Source organism: Diadema antillarum, unplaced genomic scaffold (genome assembly GCF_040938485.1).
Source record: "Diadema antillarum isolate AM-2024a unplaced genomic scaffold, OU_Dant_1.0 scf00000172, whole genome shotgun sequence".
NCBI lineage: Eukaryota > Metazoa > Echinodermata > Echinoidea > Diadematoida > Diadematidae > Diadema > Diadema antillarum.
Window position 1 is genome coordinate 1329481 of NW_027271061.1, and position 23764 is coordinate 1353244.

A 23764-nucleotide genomic window follows, 5' to 3' on the forward strand; every position below is an offset into this window, starting at 1 on the left:
AGGGCTTTAAGTTATCAGCCTTGGCAACCATTTATAAGGGTTTATGTATTGCAAGATTGTGGCTTGCCCAACCAATAGTCAAAGCAAAATGTCCAAATCAGATGCCTTCTCCCACTGATCATATCTCATCCTCACGCCCATCACACATTCACCACACCTGGTGAGTGAACAGATGCTGTTGCCATGGGAACCTGATCATTTCATTGAGAAACCGGGAGAAAAACACCTGCAGTATCTCTGGAAATGCATTGAATGAATTACACAGCGTGGTGTCCTGTAGAGATGCACTAATCATAATTTTGTGGTTATGATGGATTGAGCCCACCAATTTGTTCTGAACACTTGATCAATAGGGATGCAGATCATATGAGCAACCATTTTTTTTATTCATAATTTATCATATCTTAAAACAAAAATGGTTATTACACATTGTACCAAGTTAAATGCTTCACATAGCAATGTACAATTCCGTGTTATTTCGAACATGTTTTATTATGTAATTTACAATTTTTTTTTTCACAATTCTGTATTTAGATAAGATAGCCATACAGTACTTAGTATCTGCTTTGAACTGTGCAAATATCCTGACTTTGTATTGAACAGATATGAAAATGAATGTACCGTACAGTTCATACACAATGTATGTATCAATATTCTAGTGCAGTCACCGTGCTGCTGCAAGTGCACGATGTACACAGAAATCAACAGCCAGTACCATCGTGTGAATTTGGCTCTGTTTACATACAATGTGTTTGAAGGTAGGCAGATAGTAGAGGCAGGTGCTCAGGGGGCTGAATGGCAGCCATTTCTCCCACGCTGTAACCATGGCAACACATAAAGAGTGCCTATTATGTAGTATGTATATGCATGCTGAGTCATATCCTGTTGTACTTGGGCAAAAAGCTGTGAATTGTTGCCCCTCAAATGTATTGTTTCCCAGGAGGATGAGGAAGAAGAAGGATGGGGGGGGGGGGGGGAGGGTGGGAAGGGATGAATACCCTTGAATGAATCATTGTCTTGTTTGAGGGGATTTTTTTGATATAATATTACCCTCTTGGTATAGAGTGCTTAGCACTCACCCATAGCAGTTTCAATTAACCTGTATCTCACTTGATTCTTTGAATTTCAATACAGTGAACACATGTCTACAGTGTATTGCACTGTACACTCCAAACAAACAAAAATTAGATAATTCTTCCACCTCAAATGGCTAAATGAGTTCATTTTACTTTGAATAATGCATGTCAAATTCTTTATCAAGTGATCAAGTCATGATCATCAAATAATTCTTTGGTTTTGTTTTGTTTTGTTTTGTTTTGTTTTTTGAATCTGCTCTTTTAGCTCAAGGAAGCCCATTTTAGACAGTGCTTGAAGCAGTGATTGAAATCATAACATTGGTTTTCATTGCCACAGTACTGTGTCAAATTCTCACCAGAGAGTGTACACCCAAACTTTAAATGGTATTTCCATTCCAGTATACAGTGGACTCCCGTTATAACAAAGTCCTCGGGACCAGCAGTTTTCTTTCATTATATTGAAATTTCACTATAACCGAACAAAAAAAAAACCAACAAAAAATATAAAGGGATAATGTTGCAGCCTGAATTTTTACAAGTTTTCATTATAACCGGAATCTTGTTATAACCGTCGTGTTCGTTATAACAGGAGTGCACTGTATCATCTTTAGATTACAAATCAATTGCAGGAAGACAGATCTATACTTGTGCCACAATCATTTTTACTCCCCTGTATTATTATTTTTTGTGTGTGTACAGTCTCTTCCATCTCCTCCTTGCGGGAACGATGACGAAGGCCAAGGCCTCCCTCAGCTCCTCCTCCTCTCCCCCGATCCACATCCACGCAGACATGGAGACACCGGTCCATGTACATGTCAAAAGGGGTACCAAGAAATCGGCTTCAGCCATGGCTGTTGAGGTATGCTGCAATATACACATTGTGTGTCTCTTCCTTTACAGTATTTCCACCCCCCCCCCCCAAAAAAAAAGAATACAATGAGATTTTTGCATTGAAAACTCCCAATATGATTAAACTGTCTAAATGCAACTTCAACATCTTAAGATATAACATCTTAGCTCTATTTTGCAGAAAACCCCAATTTAGTTATATAATAATTATATATAAACATGGCTTGTTGTAAAGTATGTCATGAGTCTGATTCCTCCAAGTTTAGCACTTGGATGCTCTTCAACTGTGAACACAATGGAAAGAACTTGGAGGGAAGAAATTCCTGACGTGCTCTACAAAATCCCTCATTTCTCTTTAACCACTGAATTAAATCGAATGCAGTTTTCAGTAAGATGTGGGCAGTGAGTTATAGTTTCATACCCTGAAACTGTATTTGGATTGATTTGCTATTTTTAAAGTTATCATTGCGGAAGGTCCCGTTGTAATTTTTTGGGGGACATACGGTACATACAGTATAGGTACTTGAAGATGATAAACTTGTGATGTGTGCATTATGCATCTGAAACTCTTTTCTTCTCCCTCTCTCTCATTTTATTATTAGTCGTGCTTTTAGTATCTCTTTGTGTTTAATTCTCTACCAGACTGATTTGTTTCTGTCTTTGTCTCTATGACTGAAATTATTTATCTATTATTTTTGTCCTTGGATATCTATTTTCAGCAGTGAAAAAAATCTTTGTACTGATTAGTGACACAACATTTCCTCCTGCGATAATTATTCCAGTATTATTTTCACCGAGGACTTAGGGTTAGGGCTGTGATAGGGTTTTATGTTTACTTTGATGTGAAGGTTATGTCAGGGTTCGATCAATCTATTTCTGTCACTTTCCTCGTCCTGTATCATTGGTGTCATAGATTTAGTGATAACGGAAGTTTGATTTGACCTTGTCATTCATACACGTTTCACTCATCTATTTGTACAATTTGTGCATAGGAGAGGATGAAAGCATCCAAGAACCGCTTCAACAGCGCCCTCGGTTCTGCTGGGAATCTCCGACCAACAAGGAGTGCCAAAGGACCATGGGTTCCAGCCCCTGGCAAGTCCACCAAGGGGCAAAAGTTTAGCTGGAATGTAAGTGTAGGAACATGATAAAGTTCTCAAGGGAAGAAATATTTCATTGACTTTTATAAAGACAACAGAGACAAAATCAAGACAGCTGTTACCAGAAGACCTAAGTACATATTTTGTGGAGTAATTATGACAGCTGTATGGAAACTCTTCTATTTGTTGCTCAGTATGTCTACTTAATGGATTGTCTTCTCACTATAATACTATACAAGTCAGGAAAATGGATGTACTGTATTCTCTCTATCAAAGATGACAGGCATACATGCTGTTGTGATCAATGAGATTATGCTCACTCCCAAAATGTTTATTTTACCAAGAAAACAGGTAACATAATGTGTGGTATGTAATGTTTGTATAGATTTACGATGTGTGTACATGTACATCTTCTATCTGTCTATTCCTTCTCCAGGGTTCATCTGCCCGCCTAGAGATCCAGCCCCCTGGCAAGGACTCTGGTATTCGATCCACCCTACGGATGGAAGACCTTGACGATGAGGAAGATGAAGTCCAGCACCGGCTGTATGAGAAGAAGATTGACACCCTCATGACTGAAGTTGACTCTCTTAAAACCGAGGTAACTTGGGAACATTCTCCTTCCTCTCCCTTCACCCATCAGGTTCCTGGAACACAATTCCTATGGTTCGATGTTATGTGTTTACGTTATGTGTATATCATAAAGGTAGCCAAAAACATATTTCATTTGAGCACTGTTTTAGTTGCAGAGTTATCAAGAGCCTCTCAATTGCTAAATTTTCAACAGATCTTCAAATTGGCAATTTTTTTTTGTGAAGATTATAGTTAATCTTTTGAATTTTTCTTATGCTATTGGGCCGATTTGATAGATTAACCGGATGCATCTACACATGTAGTCTGTCTTGTAGGATTCACATAATTTTGAAATTGCCAATTTAGTGAATCCAATCTGTCCCTGAGATGGAACAATAAATAGAGGTCCCATGTGTGAGTTGGCCACAACTCACGCATGTAAAAGATACCACTTCATTCATTCATCGCAAAGAGCAGGGCGCTAACTCGGTGCAGTGGTCCCCTACCCAACCACACAAGAAAACAAGCGAATGATGCTGACCCCTCGTGGTTCGCCCCAGGTGACTAGCAATAGTCAGTAAACGGTGTCAACTAGGCACATGGTGCCATACGCTAGAAGAAGAAGAAGTGAATCCAATTTGATATATTCTCCAGTTCCTGGCATTCATTGCTGTCTGTAGTTTGCTTACCGTTTGGTTTCTTTTTTATGTCTTACTTCCTCCCCACCCTCCCCCCTCCCATCGTGAATGGACAGAGGGAGATCGCCAAGAGCAAGCGGGCTGCGGAGAGAGCCAAGGAGCAGCTGGATCTGTCCAGGAGGGTCCTGGAGGAGCAGGAAGACGAGCTCCGAGACTTCAAGGAAGAGCTGCAGATGACGGAGAGAGAGAACCGTCTCCTGCGCAAGTCGATGGACCAGCTCAAGGACGATGCCCACTACACCAGGTGAGTAAACCTTGTGTCCTCTGTACACACGTTTCTGCTACCCTGAAAGATTCTGTGGTTGAAGGCAACATATCCTCTTTGTTTGATATGATTGATAGTTTTCTCCTCTAACATTCCACAGACTATTTCATCTACATACCTTTCTTCTGAACCCTTTGAAGTGTAATCCATGTGCCTATTAATAGTGGTCAGTGAAAGCTGTCAACCAGGTACTCTTGGTGCAGTATATGAAAGATAAGACCCCTCCCCCCTCGTTTTGTCTCCTCAACATTCTCTCCTTGACATTCTCTCCTTTTCCCTTTCGCAAAGTCCCAGCCATCAATGTCAGTGACAAAAAATATAAACGACTATAAACAAGAAATGAACACAATTGTGCTTTTATGTTTTGTATAAGAGCTTTTCCGAAAACACATACATACAGTGACTTTGTAGTAAGCTCAGGGAATATCTGAGTTTTTTTGTGGCAAGAATTTGGAGAAGTCATACTCTTGTTTTAAATCAAGTCATTTCTTCTTTTTTTTTGGGGGGGGGGGGTATGATGAGGTAGACATGCTGTGTTTCAAGCTTGTAGCACTGCTGCAACCTTGCACTGCTGCAAGCCTTTAAATCTTTTTTTCCCATGTATATTTTCAGCCTTGAAAAGGACCTGGCCACCTCAGAGAGAGACCAGCTCCTGAAGAAGCTTGTGGAGACTGAAATGGATGCCAGATCAGCCATAGAGCAGGTGGATGAACTCAGGGACGTTGTGCGCAGGTTGAGAGAGGTAATGTCAGGCAAGGTCACAGGGATATCTGGGTACTGTTTCCTGAAAGTTGTCAACCCTGGCAAGTTGTCTGTCCCTGATGATTTCATTAAAATCCTTGTTTTTGATCAGCTGAGAAGTTCTGGTCACTGACTGTTACTATGGTGATTGTCAGAAACAGACATCTTGTCGGGCCTGACAACTTTCATGAAATGGTGCTCAGATTTAATACCTTATATCTAGTACCTCTTGACACATCAGGCAGTGTTTAAGAGATGCACTCGTTGAATTTCTTGGGTCTTCACAGATGGACTCGGGCTATTTAAACATACTGCTTACAGTACGATCCCCAGTGCTGGTTGAAGTTAGGAGTGGGAAATTTCTTCATGTGTTTGTGTCAAAAACTCTTATATTGATCTTCATGTGATCCACTGTAAGGCAACATATATTCCGGGCATGATATTTTTGTGCGTTGGAGCTGATGGCCTATCATGCTGCATGAATTTTCTTGAATACACAGTGGCATTCATCGCATATAGTGTAAAGAAGGACTTTGGTGTCCATTTCAATTTCACGAATCTTTGCTTTTGCGAAATATACAGAATTAAAGTGCGCACGAAAATTCCCGGTTTTACAGTATCCACAATACCCTTTTTTCCCCTATCTGCTTTGTTTTTTGCTGTGTAGGAAAAGCGTCTCAGTTCCCACGATGGCAAGGTTCTCGCCAAACAGAGGCAGCTGCTCCTGGAGAAGCTGCAAGACTTTGAGACCACCAACTCTGCCCTCCGCAGGATGCTGAGGGAGGAACACCAGAGACAGGTGAGAAAGGTCAAAGGTCATGGTATACCACAGCTTCATTGCTTGTTCTGTCTAACAGGAAGCCAGTTCCTCTCTTTCAGTGTCATTTGTAGGTCAGAAAACAAACAAGCAAACAAAAAATTGTAGGCAGGCATTTAAAATAAGCAAAAGATTTCCCCAAAAGACAGAGTCAATGTATTTTGCTAGATGCTAATTTTTAGTGTAAGGAAACCACCAGTGTAAATGGTACAAGCCTTGGTGAGTTTTCACAACTGTACCACAAAATAGAAATACCGAAGACATTACAGTATCTACGAGCAAAGCAGTTTACTTAGAAGAATGTGTCGATGTCAAACTGTTGACAATCGTATTACTGAAATAAAGTACCGTAGTATTCTTTTACTACCCCATCCCATTGCATGCATATCACATCTCCCTCTAACTATTCTTTTTACTTTAGGGGAGTGACCATTGTTTCCCTTACATAATTATGCTGATAAATGTAGTAATGGTAAAGAGTAGAGGATATACATATTGATTGCAACTGAAAGGGTAAAGAAAATCAGGTAAAGTGATTTTTCCCTTTCCAAACAATGTGCAACACTCCATACTATTGTTGACATATAGGAGATCATATCAATGTTTCTTCTTGCCTCATCTTTACAGTCCACTATGGGCCAGGCGACGGAGCAGAGGGACATCCTGTTGAAGAAGCTGACTGAGTCGGAGTCGGCCAATCAGGCGCTGCGGTTGGATGCCCTGGAGAGCTCGCGGGCGGCCGAGTCGATGCGTGCCACCCTGGAGGTGGAGCGCAACCAGGCCCGCTCCCTGGCCGACCTGCACACCTCTGTGGAGAGCACCAAGGCACACCTGCAGAACCAGCTGAGGAAGAGGGAGGCTGACTGTAACCGCATGGCCGTCCAGATCAGGGTGAGGGCATTTGCCTCCTCTCCCGTTGCCCCATAGTAGAGCTGCCAAGTCCCTTTGATAAGCTAGTTCATAATAAAGGTCATATACACATTGGTACAAATGACCTCTCTTTTTTCTCAGTTGGTTAGGCACTTCACTCATTTTCACAGAGACATATAATGCATAAGCTTGCCTGATGTGTCAATGTATGGAATTCGTGTTCAAACAAAGAATGAACTTGCATGTACACCAGATGACCACAGAATGGTCCGTCAGTTGACATTTTAGCAGGCATCCATTTCAGTGTTTTGTTTTGAATGCAATAACAACCTCTTTTTTTTGACATTGCCAAATACGAGGCTTAGATAAGGATCACATGAAGAATCATCACATCACAGATGCCTATCTCAGTGAATTAACAAACCAAAATGCCTGTAGGTACAATTGACCTTTTTTTGCTCATGCACGAAGTGGAACTAGATGAACTGGTCTATTCTGCTGGAGGCTACTTTGAAAGTCAAAACACCTCTTCATGTCTCTACAAGAGAATATGAAAACTGCCCTAAGTTGGGGAATATGTTTTGTCCTGTTTGCCATTGACATTAATGTAACACAGAAGGATGTCCCTTGTTTGATCATTGAAATCTCCGATTTTGCTACACAAATTTGGGTAATGTACAATAGAATAGTGAACAAACTTGTTAGGGTATGTTAACTTTCCAAGATGCAGACATCCATATATAGCATCAATCCAAGGAGGATGAATTGGAGGTTAAAAAAAAAGGTATACATGTATTTCCATGGAAGTTACAAGCAGCCAAAGCAATGATAGAATGATCGTGTTTGACAAATGTTAAGGGGGAGGGCAAGTTTTTGCCATATTCCCAAGAGGGCTCACAAAGTATACCATGTTTCATTATGGCTATATCTTACAGCTATTGACCAATGGTTTCATACATTTTTCATTGTCAGTTTTTATGAAATGCATTAACTGTCTATAAGCTTGAGCTTCTTCTGTCTGGATAGCCTAAATCTGAATTATGGTCTTGTCTCCTTCCCTGGCTGTCTCCAGAACCTGGAGAATCAGGTGGAGCAGGAGAAACTAGAGGTTGACCACCTGCAGTCACAGCTCCTGGCTGCCAAAGAGAAAGCCGCCGGAGACAAGGATGCCCTCAAGCGGGCCACCAGGGCCCAGAAGGAGCGGGCCTCCCGCAGCGAGGACGCCGTGGAGAAGCTCCAGGCACAGATCCTGGAGGCGGAGACCATGCTGGCGGAGTCCACCGCCCAGGTGGAGGAGCTGAAGGGGCGGGGCAGCAAACTGACGAGGGACAAGACGCACCTCGAGGGGGAGAATAGTAATCTTAGGAGGTGACTCAACAAATCCACCTTTGGGATTAATTCATAAACTTTAGGAGTAGATGCATAGACTGAGTGACTTTCACTCCCAAAGAGGCATCATATCAAAGCAGCATAGGAGAGGCCAACATGATTTAATTCTCAGAGACTTGCAAGCAGCAGGCGTAAAAAACACAAATCTCTTCAATGCCTATATTTGGGTTAATGGCAAGATTGCCCTCAGTTGATGATTAGAAACAGGCAACACCTGTTATAATGAAGTCCTTAGGACCAGCAACTTTCTTTTGTTGTATCAAATTTTTGTTATAGCAGAACTGTAAAGTTTATAAAGATATACCGATATAAATGATGATTATGGGACCTGAATTTTTACTTCATTGCAATAAGAATTTTGTTTAAACTATGTGCGTTATAACAGGAGTACACTGAACTAGGCTGAAAATCAGACTATGCCATGATGTTTCAGTAACAGTCAAAACTGAGAGGAGAAATTCAAGAGGATGCACCTTTACTCTTTAGATAGAGCTACAATGAGAGCATTGAAAAGAGGAACAATAGTCAGCAAAATTTACTAAATTTGTTTGTGTGCCTTTTTGAAGCCTTTCTCTATTTGTTGGCATTGTATCTTTCGATAATCTTTTTTCTTTTCAGGAAAATTGAAGAGCTGGAGGAGAGAATGCGCGAACTGGATATGACCTCCAGAACGAACCTTGACCGGACCAATGCAGACCTGCACCAAAAGACCGCAGAGGCCGGCAATCTCAGGTTGGAGAACGACAGACTTCAGGTAGGCAGATAGAAGCAGGATGGTCACCATGCAATATGAATAAGGCTTGAGGACGGAGTATATGGATTTATGTATTTCCTTCTTTTTTTTTTCGTCATGTTGAATGTTGAGGTGACTTTGACACTGTAGGCGACTTTGAAGCACTTTACCTTCTGGGAAAGACTCAAGTCACTCATATCATCTTTAATGTTTGAGTAATCTGGAGTTTGGTTGCTGAACTAATTTATTCCCCTCCCCTCCCCCTGTCACATAGTATGTTACATAGAATTTGTACTATGTATACATTTTTGACATGATGTTACAATGTCAGCAGTACATTAGTACCAGTTACAGGTCACTGAAAACTTAATTCATCAATTTTCACACAAATCAGATTTCAAGCTGGTAGGTGATATTAGAGATTAATATTCTTTGTATTTTCTGGTCATCTCACCCTGTTAGTAAAACAAACTGATATTGCTTTCACTTATTATAGTCCAATGTATGTTAATGTTTTTCCATCACATGCATAAAATACTTGATCCTTTCAGGGAAGTCATGTGCATACACACGTACAGGTTCAATATGTGTATTTAAAATCCTCATGCAGATGAGTTTTACTTATTCACTCAGTGTATCTTGATTCCAATGTTTTTCCTAAATCGGTGATGTCTACTCCCCCCCCCCCCCCCCCCCCACCAATCTGTGCAGATTGCCAAGAAGGAGGTAGAGGACAGACTGACCCATGCCTTGTCACAGGTTGACCAGCTCAAGGCCAGTGTCCAGCAGTACGAATCACTGGTGGCGGACTACAAATCTCAGGTCAGTCACCTTTCGCACATTACTCCTTTTACTTCTTTTTGTTTTGTTTTGTTTTTCTTTGTTTTTCTTTTGAGTGGAGCGTGAATGGTGCTTGATATGGAAGTATCATAGTGCTTTCCTTACAATGGTTCGCAGTGTCACTAGGTCAAAACATTATAATCCACTTCATACCTGTCATCATAAAACAAGACCGCAACATTTCTTCATTCATATATATATTAGTGCCTATTACCATATACAAATGGCATGCAGTAGAAAAGATTGTATGACATTCAATTCAATTCCATTCATTTAATTTTTATTCAATTTCATTTCCATCAACAAAAGTAAAATACATAAAAGTATGCATTTGTTGGTTCATGTTATTGAGCAATTTGAAAAAAGAAATACAGATCTGAAATATAGTACAATAAATATTCCAGAATTTGAAAGCATGAATGTTATGAAATAAATCAGCACCCAGAATTCAGTAGAGCTCCGTGTATCATCTTACATCATATATCATATAATGTGCAGTGCAGGGGATAAGTGCAAGGAATTTCCTGCTATACCATAGTGCCTGTAGATGTTGTGTTTTTTTTTTACAATTTACATTTTAGATCTTAAGGTGTATAGCAACTGTAGAACATGAACTAACTTCACAGCATGCCAGGGTCAGTCACAATGCTGGGTTCAGTAGATGACATTGAGGAATATTTTGTCATGACTCTGATATGACTTTTCTTGCTCACACAATAAGTGTTATTATGGTACCATAATATCTGAGTAGTCATAAAATTTGCAGCACAAAGCATTTTGTAATGTTATCTGTACAAGAAAATAATCATAATGTCAGACCTGCTAATTAAGAACATTCACTGTGTCATACTTTGCATGTACTGAGTACGTTTATAGATCTTGGAAGATGAAAAACTGGAACCTAGATTAAAGGATTACTCATAAAAATGTCCATAGGGTGATCTACTTTTTAAACATTCTCTCTTCATGATAATCTATATGCCAGTAGTCATTTACTAAACTTTGCCAAAAAATTCCACCTAAATACCAGGGCCATCTGACATTAACTGTATAAGCCATGAAACCATGTTCAAACAAATTTGTTTGAGCAGCCACAGATTGTACATTTGTTAACATAAACAAACAAGAGATTTTCTCCTAACCCTCACTCTGCTGGTCATACAATGTATAAAACTGAGATGTTCTAATCATACATAGATGATGTCTTTACACTGACACACTAACTACTCTCTATGGGAACAGTTCATTGACTGCACAATCAAAACCGCTCAGCTGGCGTACACGACCAGAAAGTTTGCCTATAACACCATTAACCACACCCCTCCTCCACAGGTGGGTCTGCATTGTATGGTTGATTCACAACAATATGTTTGCACCCCTCCCATCCGGAATGTCAACACTAATATGGACATTGCATGGCTGATATTTGTTGTTACCTTTTGCTTTATCTTCATAGAAGGTTTCTTGTAATGATTACCCTTCAAATTGTTTTTGGTTGCTCATTGTCAGGTTCTTTGTGAAAAGCCATGTTAAGTTTAACATTCTTGGCATATTTTTGAAGTCATAGTCCACTCTCTGTTACAACCTATCATTAGTGAAAAACATTGTTGCCAAGATATTGCACAGATTTGATGCAAATTACATATTTTTTTTTGTTTTGATAATTTACTTCCAGAGTTTCTGCACACACATTGCTTGTAGATTAGTGAGGCCATGACATCATTACCTCATCTCATTTGCATATTATTGTAACCATGTACAGTTGTATCACTGGTTTTTGAAAGGATTTGAAACTTTGAAATTCCATATCTTTTTTATCTTACCTGGTATGTATAACTTTCATCTCTTACCTGGTATGTCTAAATTTCAGAATAAATTTACATCCGTGGGTTTGTTTGATTTTTAGGCAATATGGCAGTATCATGTTGAGCAGGGAGTAGATTTTTGCTCCAACCCATGAATGAGAAGAGATTGTTTTGCATTACATTTTATATGCCCTGATCTTCTTTCAAATAATGCTAACACAGTTTCCCCAGTATGATCGTGAAGAGTTGCCACAAACCAATGCATGTCAGTCATTTTTGCAATGTGCATTTAAAAACTAAAAAAGGAGTTCATGTTTGGGGTTTTTGGTTTCCCTTTGTTTTTATGCATATGTTGTGCATGCTGTGGAATGCTAGGGATACAGGGGTACCTGTCCGAATTACACAAATACAATTGCACATTACCCCTGCACCAGGTGTGATGATTGAACTGTTATCTTGCAAGTTGATTTTTATTGAGCTTTCATGTTGTGGCCATTATGCAGTGAAGCAAGTTTGTATCATGAATTGCATGCTAATCTTCAAAAGTGTGGCCCTGTTTTGTGCAACCGTAACGGAGGACAACGACCGACCGTGGTTAATATGCATGTATACATGTAGATCTTGCTGGTGGCAGTTGACACTATGAGCACTGACCCTGACCCACATTGTCGTCCTGGTCCCCTTTCCATCTCCCACCCCACCCCAGTACAACCCTGTAAACAATCTTCCCACACTGCTCTTTTGATCCCCTTTAATAGCTGTCACACACAGAGCTGCATGTGCTGCATACTGTAAGTGTCCCCTCGATCCTACTCTCATTTTTGTGTCCTCTGCCCCCTCCAACTCCCTATTTCCCTCTCGCTCACTGCTGTGTCTACATTTGTCTTTTACATACCTGACTGTCAATAGACCTTCATTGCATCATGAACCTACTTCACACATGGACATTCATCACTCATTTATTAATTCATGCACCTGTTCCTGTCAAAAGTGTCACAAAAACATTTTGAACTGCTTTGATCCAGTCTTGTCCACTAACAACTAGCCTGCATAAAATCAAGAGGGCGCTTTGAGAATCTAAAAACTCAACAATTTGTACATGCGCAGAAAATAACACTCTATAAATCAAGAAAAATGCATACCGGTAGTGTATATTGGGAAGTCATCTCTCCCGCAATTTCATTAGCAAAAGGCGAGTGCTTTCCAAGAAAAAGCAAATATTTCGGCAGGTTGATTGTGATTTGTAATATATTTTTTCCAATTTTTCATGGACAGTAACGATAGACGACATGTAATCTTTTCATCAAGCAACATTACATACGTGTCCACAAGTGTCCACTTCAGTAATTACCAATTTGTGCCACAGAATTTGTCATGTTTTGAGGTTTGCTCCTCCCCGTCATTTCTGTTTATTCAAGGGTAGTCTGAAAAGGCTCCTCAGCCAAATAAGACCAAAGTAAGGGAAACGGTTCATTTATCAGTGACAATGCACAATTACACAATCGTCATCGTCCAAACGTACATCTGAATGTACTCATTCAGATGTTCATAATAAGATGGCAGCGGTGATGATGGGATCAAAGAAAGACCTCCGTTCATAGTCCATACGTGTAGTATGTCCATGATTGCGTGTTTCTTAACTCTTTGCAATGTATACCAATACCTGTTGATAGACGACAAATTCTGACACTAATTCTACGGCTGCATTCTGCTCCGTGCAACTCTAGTTGTCAAGTCAATTAGTATTTCATACATGTTCCCTCCTCTGTCCAGCTAACCAACCTATTAAGCGTTCCACTACTCAACCAACTTCTCTTCTTAAAATTCCATCTGTAGATCATAGTGAATGGACTTCCTAAGAGTATTGCATGTTCCACACCTTACTGCCATTACATGTTCTCTTAAATGTGTATCTAGTATGCACTGTCCCTTTAATATGTACACCATTTATACTGTACATCTGTATGATATTGATCATTTCAACACACAGGTTCATGCTTTCAGTTTTAAACCCGACACTGTATCCTTTTAAATTTGTCCTACTCTGTCCTCTACCAATCCTTTTAAAGAACAAAAAAATACATACTAAGGAGCATCATTACTCTACAAATTTCATATGGGAAACAAAGAAACATACAAATTACTCCAGAAGAATATTCTGTCTTTTCTCTCCACAAATCTTGTAATATTGCCACCTGTTATTCCGGAAATGCGCTCTCTAGTTTTGTCCATGCCCTCTACTTGTTCTGCTGTATATTAATGTCTCTCAACTCTCAAGCAGTAAATCATGTCCAGTTCTTATTCTTGTTTTCTATTAATAGAAGAGTGATTTATATTTGTGTCTAGTATTTGTTGTGGTGATTGATGACATACACTAAATAGATTTAGATATTGTCACATAACATTTCAATTCAGCATAATGTATTGTAGACAGGTCAATCTTACTGGAGATCATTAACTTGATTCTGCTGATTAAATGCAAATATATAAAATCCATTGGAAAAATGTACAAAGAGGTGGTTTGTTTGTTTTTTCCTTGGGAAAAAGCAGATGGTATTTGACAATTCAATGTAAACTGGTCTCAACTATTTTGTAGAGTGATGAAACCAGACTGATATGATAGACCTGTTTGCGATTGTATAAAGAAACAAACTATATCATACTCAAGAGTCTACATTATACTTTATTTAGTTAAGCAATGAAGTCTTCTAGGGTTAAAAGTCTTCCTTTCAATACTACATACAGTGTATTATTTTACATATGGGCACACAAAGTCTTCTACATATAGTTTCTCTTTGCTCATGAACTCACATCTTTCCACTCTTCTGACATAAGTCTGCCATGCAGAGTGTCTTGTTCAAGTCCTTGGCATGGTTGTAACAGAACCTGTTATTGCAGTTACAATAAAACCAGAGATTTTTGTGCGCATGGAACTTTTTTGATATTCACAAAGGGCCTAGAGTCGCGAAAGTAAGCATGTGCAAAAGTTATCGTGTACATAGTACACAATGCATTGAATACTACTGGCAATTCGCAGAAGTTTCATATCGCAAAAAAGGCTGTTGGTTCTATAATTGTGGAAAGTTTTCATGCCACAATAAAGACTGTCGGCTCCAATTCAAGAAAAGTTCATGCAGCGAATGTTTCTGGTTTTACAATATTTCATTACCATGTATATAGGCCCTGAAAAACAAGCATGGGGATTGAACTGGCTAACAGAATGTCAGCCTCTCCCATATAGTAATCTATGAATGGCAAAGCGTTTATCGTCTCACCATCATTTGTGCTACTGTAAAACCAGAAATTCCAGCGTGCATTTTAATTTTGCGAAATTCGCGGCAAGATTTGCAAAATTAAAATGCACGTTAAAAGTTCTTGTCTACACCGTATGCAGTGAATGCCAGTGGAGATTCGTGAAAATTTTATGCCACAAAAAAAAGGCCATCGGCTCCAATTCGTGAAACTTTCATGCCATGAAAAATTTCTTGCCATGTTGGTGGAACTTCCCATGTAGAAGGATGGTCTTGTTTGCTTAGTGTGTGAATGAAAGTGAGAGTAGACACAGTACTGTACACTGTAGAATTTCTAAAATAATGGCCTACAGTTTGTATATAATACTTAGTCTTTATGTGTTGCTTTCTTTCACAGTGGTCTATGCAAATTGTTTACCACATTTCTTTGTCTTATCTGGTCACATTGTCTAGGCCATGCAAACTGCATATTAGCCACCATGTCATTGCATTGTTGTGTATATACATCTATCCTGTTAATTGTTAATGGCATTCATTTCTAAAGCATTATAGTAAAAATACAGGCCTCCATTATCTTTTCATGTGTGTATATAATAGAATGAAAGTGCGATGGGAAAGAAAGGGCTGGCCTACATGTATGATTACAGATTTCCCTGTCTAGCCCCTCAATCCAAAATGAAAAGTGAAACAAAAATCATATTGGCCTTGGAGTACATAAAGTATCAACATCTTATATGGAACAGACTTCTAGTACCAGTACATTGCTTGAAAATCTTAATCCAGATGTTTTTATGTACACTTCAATTCTACTACATTTTCTTGGTTTCATAGTTACACCCTTTATTCAAGCAAAATTCTTTTGGTATGCTTGTATACTGTCACTTTAAAGGGGAAGGCTAGTAACTGATCAGTGGGAATCAGTGGAAATGCTGGGAGATGATTGTTCCAATCCTTATGGGATTCATTCAAGAGTTCATTGTATATCTATTGTCGTGTGAAAATGATTTGCTTCAGAACGGTCTCATATTCAAGTAATATGCAGATTAATGCTCCGTCACTGACCAGGGACGCTAACCTGGAAGCATTAAACTGCACATTACTTGAATATGAGACCATTCTGACGCAAATGATTTTCACACAACAATAGGTATATAATGTACTCTTAAATGAATCCCAAAAGGATTGGAACAATCATCCTCCAGCATTCCCACTGATTCCCACTGATCAGTTACTAGCCTTCCCCTTTAAGGTTTTGGTTTGTTTATTGCCAGAATAACCAAGCTTTTATAATGGTGAAGACTATGATATTATTTGGCATCTTGTTTTTTCTTCCTGTCTCTTGAAAAAAAAAAATGATAATGACAGCCTGTGTCAAATAATCAGTAGTATGTGGCCTGTTTCTTTTAATATTCTTGAACACCTCCTGTAAGAAATTATTTCATGGACAATCGTATAGTGCATTTGGATGAACATAATGTAAAACTATCCTGTTTAAAATATGGTAGTATATTACTGTACATGGTGTATGTAGCAGGCTTCAGAAAGTAATACAGATGATGTAATGATGTAATAAAATCAAAGATAATGATGCAATATTGCACACTTGATGTGCATGTGTCTTTCACTCTTAGAATTTCTTTCCATTGCACAAACTTTCGCCCAAATAGAAAATACTTGTAAACTTTGCCATCCTGTGTGATTATCGCTTTGTTTATTTGTTCCTTAGATGAACCGATCACGGCGAGAGGCCCTGGATGTCTCTATGCAGCTGGAGCAGTCACAGCATGCGGCAGCCAGGGTGAAGCAGGAGACTACACAAGAGATTGAGAAGGTACGGTGTCTCAAGGTTGCCCTTAGAGAGACTGGTCTATTGTGGGCCCAAATATATAGCAGTGTAGCATTGCTTAGATGACTCCAGTGAGGGTTTGTGACAAAATATACCATGAGATGTTAAAAAACTAGTAATCACTTTTCATGGCTCAAGATGATACACCACAGATATGCCCTTCTGCCTGACATTAATAATTTTAAGAAGTCATAATAGAAAGTAGATCTACAAAGCTTACCCAATGCCATGCATAATAGCAATTAGTTGCACAGATGTGAATGCATGGATAACACAAATTAAATTTTCGGTTTTCTTTCTAAACTCACTATATAATTTCCCCATCTTGGCTAATTGCAGGAGATCTTTGAATAAAACTGTAATTCCTACCATTAGTGGCAATAGATAGATAAATTCCAAATATTATTATGCACTGTACTGGAGCATCAACTGCTGATAGATAGAGTTGATGGGAATTTAGTTCCCCTCTGCTTGCACCATGAGAGGAAAGTTTGCGTCTTCTTTACTCCCATTTGGTGTTTGCCTTTAAAGGGATTGTACAGTTTTGGTTGACACCTAATTTCAGGTTTCTAACATTTTTCTGTGAGACAATGAGAAACCTCTTATGAAATATGAAAGAGCGTGTAATTCTATAAGGAATTCAACATTTATTTGATCAAAAGTGGTTTTGAAGTGGCTGAGATATCCAAAATAGAGTGATTCTAAAAAAGTGTGGAACCCACACTTTACTACGATCGCTTTGTTTTACTTTGTTTTTGGATGTTTCAGTCATTCCAAACCTGATTTTCATCAAATAAACTTTGAAATCCTCTTATAATGGTATGCTCTGTACTATATCATAAGTGTTTTCTTGATATCTCGCAAAAAGTTAAAAGTCCAATTCTCATCTCCACCAATACTGTACCATCCTTTTAAATACAGTGGCAGACAATGACATTGAAACTAGTGCATGTATGTGTGTGTGTGTGTGTGTGTGTGTGTGTGGAAAGTAGGTGTAGTTGTTTGTGTGTTCTCTCCATGTTCTGATGTCGTTCTTTCTGTCGCCTCAATGACAGGTGAGGAGTCGTCTGGAGCAGAGACTACTAGAGCTGGAGCCGCTGCCGGGGATGCTGCGAACCACGGAGCAGAAGTTGCTGGAGGCTACTGAGAAGCTCCTTTCTCACGAGCAGAAGAGCCTGGACCAGACCAAGCTCATCACGGAACTCTCCACAAAGGTCGGAGATATTATCCTTCTTTACAGCTCCACCCATGCATTAATCCTGACTCGTGTGGGGGCCTGGGAGGCCCCCACCCGGCTCTATCATCTACCTAAATAGCCCGGCGATGTTAGGGTTAAGCCATTCGCAGGGAAAATGATCTTCTCACAACTTTGATAGTTTCAGGGTATTTTCCCAGTTTCATCATGATGCCTGTTTCAAAACTTTATTGCTCAAAGGAATATATCTCATACAGAAAATATTTTCAAATAATGAATTCTTTTTCCAACAAATATTGTAAGGATGAAGAATGAAGGATTGAAGAATGAAGACATTCAAATGAAGATAATTTATGCTAATTTATGATCATTTCTCTGAAAAATCTATAAATTTGTAGAATATATATGCTGATTTTCGTCGCACCATTACAAGAAAGAATAACCACCAGTGAGTGGTTGCATGCGAAAGGACCACCACTGTGTTTAACCCATACACTCTCTCCCATTGTGATGTGCAGGTGGATCACCACGGCTCTCAGATGGAGCTGTTCCGCCAGAAGTGGATGACGGCTGAGGATGAGTGTAGAGCTCTGCAGGCCAAGCAAGACTCACTGCAGAGGTAAACCATGTCACACTATGCAGACTTGCCAACCATTCTGAATTTGGAGGAAAGATGCTGAATTTTGACCGTGCCCAGCTCTTGTTCTTGCTCGTAGGATTTTCCTATTTTTCTTGATAATTTTACTACACTCTCCTACGGGAACTGCTCTTTCTTTCCAACTTTTGCCAGATCATCCTAATTTTTCAGTTAGAAAGGTTGGGAGGCCTGCACTATGGTCTCTAGCTTTAACCCTAACCAGGCCGGGCTTTTTTGGGTGTTCTGTGGCCGGGGAGGGGTTGATTCAACCCCCCCTGAGATCTCGGCCGTCGATCGCGCAATCGCCATGAAATTTGGCACGTGCATTACCTGTGGCGTAATCTACCAAGCTATACAAAAAGAAATGGAAATTTTCGTCATAATAATTAATTATGCTAATATATGCATAAAATCATACATTTTGCTCTAAATCAGAAATTAAAGCTCCTAGAATCCTAATTTTTGGTGAAAACATTCTTTGTAGCATTCCTAACAATGCACTTGAAAAAAAATTAAAAATTTAAAAAAAAAAATCAAAATCAATTTCTTATGTATTTTATTGTTTTATGAATTTCTTATGTATTTCTTTGTTTTTTTGACCTTTTGTTTTACATTTTTTTTTCTGCAAAATTTATGACAGAACCTATATCAAGCATAATTATGCTAAAATTAATTAGTTTCAGCTGATAAAAGTGAAAATAATCATATCTTTATGAAGAAGAAGAGAAAACTCAATTTGCATAGACTTTACACACAAAATCACGTTTTGGAGCCATTATCGGTCTGCCAGGCATGTATAAAGCGTTATGCAGCGTCGTAACGGTATGCACCATTTTCGCGAAACTGGTGTCAAAAGATGCGCTAGACTTGAAAGTAAAAAGTCAGCGAACGGCGCGGTCAAAAAATTTCGCGTGGCGGAGTAGTCGCGAAAAATGTCGAGGGAATCAACCCCCCCCGGCCTTTTTAGGGTTAATGATTGTTTCAAGCTTATTTAAGCAAGACTGGAACATCAAAATTAAAGGGTTAAAAAGAGACAACTGACTCAACTTTAGCCTCTAAATAGACAACTCACTAAGTGAACTAATCACTGTGCATACAGTCCTATGTCAAATCAAATTCAACAGTCTAGTACACAGAAGGCAAGTTCATTTTCAGATGGATGCCTGATGAATTGAAGGTAACAAAAGTAATGTCTGGATGGAGTATGAGATTGACACCAGAGTTTGAGGAGATGCAGTGAAATTGTTTGCTGCCCTTCGCTGGCCAAAATTAGCTCTTACATGGTCGCCAGGGTAGACATAGATAAGGCCTACTCAAAAGTGCATTTTCTTTCGATGATCATCAAAAAATACAATCTCTCATCTAAGAGAAAAAGTATGAAATCTTTCTTGTGCAAACCACACAGGAGGTTACAAGAAGCAGATGATCAGAACAGAGAGCTTCACACTACACTGACCAAACGAGAAGAGGCAGTACACCAGGCACAGGTACGTATAGAATACATAGTAACCGGAACACAACTTAAGAAATTACTACATTGTAGGAGACATGACTGAGTGCTTGTAATCAAGGTGATGTTCACATGGTAGTGCTGTCATGTTGCATACTCAAGGCTTAGATTGTCTAGAAGAAAATGTTTGGAGTACATTCTGTTCTTATTTTCAATACTTGAAGGCAAAATAAATCCTGAAGTAATACATTGCAGTAAGATGTAGGTTAGTTCCGAAGGCAACTCAATGATTTGACATTTTGTAGATCCTAGTGTTCGTGTACTTAGCAGAAATGGATCAGATTTATTGTGTGGGGTTATAGATGAAGAGACTGCCGATGATACATAAGATCTTTTGGCCAAATTGTGGTTTATGTCACCACTGACGTGTACGTCTTCACTGTGTGCATGTAAGCCTATAGAGGTTGGAAGTTGTCACCAGCAGTGATGAAATAAACAGCGATGAATGGAGTATGAAATGAATGGTGACAGAAACCACGCTGATGCTAATGTTGCTCATACTTTCAATGTTGGAGAGCAGTGTTGTGAAAGACTATGCCATGGCATTGAGGTGAATATTCACAATAGCTAGCCACAGGACATTGAGTGCATGACATGGCTGGACATGATGGATAATACAACAAACAATTTTGGAATCTCTTTTCAGCTTCGACTTGAGGAGAAGACACGGGACGGCACAAGCCTGACGCGGCAGCTGGAGCAATCCGTGGCCGACAATCGCCGACTGGAGGACGAGGCCCGGGAGAAGGCCCTGGCTAGGGAGCGGACGTCCCAGGCCAGGATCCTGGACCTAGAGGCTCAGCTGTCTAGACTCAAGGGCGAGGTGGTGCAGACCAGGAGACAAAAAGAAGATGTGAGACTTAACCCCTCCTTCCCTTGTATAGATGTTGCCATGCCAACCTCAAAGTGTCATTTATATGGTCCCCTGATGATGGTGTTAACTCCTCAGTTAAGATTCATCTTCATGCTGTCTCATGTAATTCATACACTTGCCTTGTTTATCCTTGGTTGATCTTTCCTTTTGCTCAGCAGACAAAGAAAATATAGCTTTGACCATTAGAACAAATTCAAATTGCCTTCTGTTATTATAATTTATTTGACTTGACAGTATTTACTGTAGTTTTAGTGCAATTAAAAATACTGGCATGCAAAATATGCAAGTTCTTGACCAGGGAAAATGATGACTCACACTCAGTAAATGTGTCACCATACAAACACTATTTGTCCAAGAGAAGGGCTTTTGTATTCCACCACAATGCATTGGTATTGTTATAAGCATAATGTCTTGATAAAAAGAAAATTACTGAGTGATTAAATGTCCTAATTCTAGATCTGATGTCTTCATAATCGCTGTCTGTTGTTTGACCCAAAAGTGATGTCTTCTGAAAGGATTACCCTCTTTTCCTTTTTTCCAAACTTTTAGATAATGTCATCATAAAGTTCTGTCTGTCATTTGTTTCAATTTTGCGCCGTACAGATGGAGCGAAAGTTCAACTCACAGGTGTACGACCTGAAGGACCGCCTGGAGCAGTCTCACAGCACTAACAGAAGCATGCAGAATTACGTCTCCTTCCTCAAGAACTCTTACGCAAATGTCTTTGGGGAAACGTCGGGAGTCGCCGGATCCCCGTATCGCCCGAGATCATCGCTGAACACTTGACGCTGACGGCGTACCCATCTTCACTTGTTGGTGGTTCGTGTTTCCTGATAGGGTTGAACACTTTGGGGGTGTTGCAGGGAAAAGTTAGCATGGGCAATCAGAGTAGTGATGCTGTTTGTATTTCATATGCCACTGTAGAAAGCATTCCTCCGGGACATGGAAGAAACTGTTCAGATGTGCTTGGTTTGTAAGATGTATTTTGTGCAGAAGTTGGGTACTTCCAATCAGGTCTTTCCAGTGGGATTAAAGGGAAATAATCTTGGTGCTGTTAAATGGAATCTTGCTCATATGTCTTGTAGATATATCCTGTTATTTAAGACATTACAATACAATGCAATGCAATATAGGTACTTAGATATCACTCTTACAAAGTACGACAAGTAAACATGTGTCACAGTGCTTCACAGAGTTAAAATATTAAACTTTATACATTGAAGGGGAATGAAAAAAGCAAAACAGATGAGGAAAAGAAATACAAAATATACATGATTAATCAATCTGTCATTGAAAAGGAAAGTTTTCTGTTATTTTTGGAACACTGATAGAGATGGTGATTCCCTGATACTTTGAGGGAGCTGATTCCACAGGCGTGGGGCAGCTGCAGAGAAGGATTTGTCTCCTGTCGTAGTAAGAGTCGTGGGGATAGATAGCTGGGTTGGGTCTTGGCCAAACTGCATTCCTTGTCTTTCAGACTGGTACCATTCTAACAGAAAGCCAAGAAAACTCATATAGAGTTGGTGTTATTGACAGGAATACGATATTTCTATTAGCTTCCTGTGAATTTCATCTTGTATTCAGAAAAAAAAAAATGAGAGAAAACTTTATATATTTCAAACTCAAATGGCTAACTAAATCTCAGATGGTATAGATATACACAAGAGCATACATGCCTAATCAGTGCTTTATATGAAATGAGTATATTTAAACAGTTTGCTGATTTCTAAACAAACTTGAGCAAAAAAGAGCATGAGTTACACTTCTTGAGTTGAATCAAGCAGGAATTCTTCGAGATGTTCCAGTGGCATGGTGATGACTTTTGATTTCATAGTTCTTGTGAAATTTTCAAATGTGGTTACCAATGTATGAAGACAGCTTCATGTCTTGTGTTATTAACTCACTTTGTCTCTCCACTGTTGCCAAACGTGAGAGTTTGATCTGTGATCAGCTGCATCTGATAGAATAAGACATATTTTAGAGAGTTGCTCTGATTTCGTTTTTATACTTGTGTGATGATGAAGATCAGATATTTATCAGGACCAACTTTGTTTTTGTTTTTTCCATGATATGTAGTAAGAGAATGATTTCAGGAATGTGCATGCTCCTGTGCTAGGGAATATTACCCAACTTTCCTGCAGCAGCGATATATGTTTTTGATATACCAGCATTTTATTTCTGTTTCTTGATGTTGAAATGGATACAGAAATAGGTGCTACCATGTATGGCTTACATTTTATCATCATCATCATCTGTATCTTTTTATGATCCTTGCCTTTTGAAGACTTGTACAATCATACAATAATAATGCTAGTTGCCAAAAGTCATATGCCAACAGTCCGTCCAATGTGGGTTTTAGATCTTCAGCACACAATTTTAAAGGCAAAAACAGATCAACAAAAGTTTTCCTTGGCCTGGCAGTCCCTTTTAAGACAAGCATCGATTTGCTCTTCTTCTTTTTTTTTTTAAAAACATGTTTAATTCCATTCTCTTTTGGCAAACTACTATGTTTGAAAGTTACGGATGTGTAAATTCCATTCTCTTTGCATGCAACTTATTTTTTACCTACGCCATTGAAAATCTGGTCACATTACACATCTTGAAGTTTTCAGAAGTTAGTTGCCTTGAATTCTCTTCTTTTCCCGTCCATATTTTAATGACATATTTTCCAAGCATTTCAAATTTAATTGAGACC

The 23764-nt window shown here is 39.2% G+C and overlaps 1 protein-coding gene across 1 annotated transcript; it reads left to right on the plus strand.

Moving 5' to 3' along the window:
- The first annotated feature begins 1803 nt into the window (after positions 1–1803).
- On the plus strand, positions 1804–21855 carry LOC139722793 (outer dense fiber protein 2-like). Its single transcript, XM_071634082.1, has 17 exons — positions 1804–1935; positions 2918–3055; positions 3462–3626; positions 4353–4540; positions 5174–5303; positions 5970–6101; positions 6747–7010; positions 8062–8357; positions 8997–9132; positions 9823–9933; positions 12515–12547; positions 16734–16838; positions 17909–18067; positions 18567–18667; positions 20091–20172; positions 20842–21048; positions 21673–21855. Exons 1-17 carry the CDS (start codon positions 1804–1806, stop codon positions 21853–21855), a joined length of 2562 nt encoding a protein of 853 aa, XP_071490183.1.
- Positions 21856–23764: the final 1909 nt, after the last annotated feature.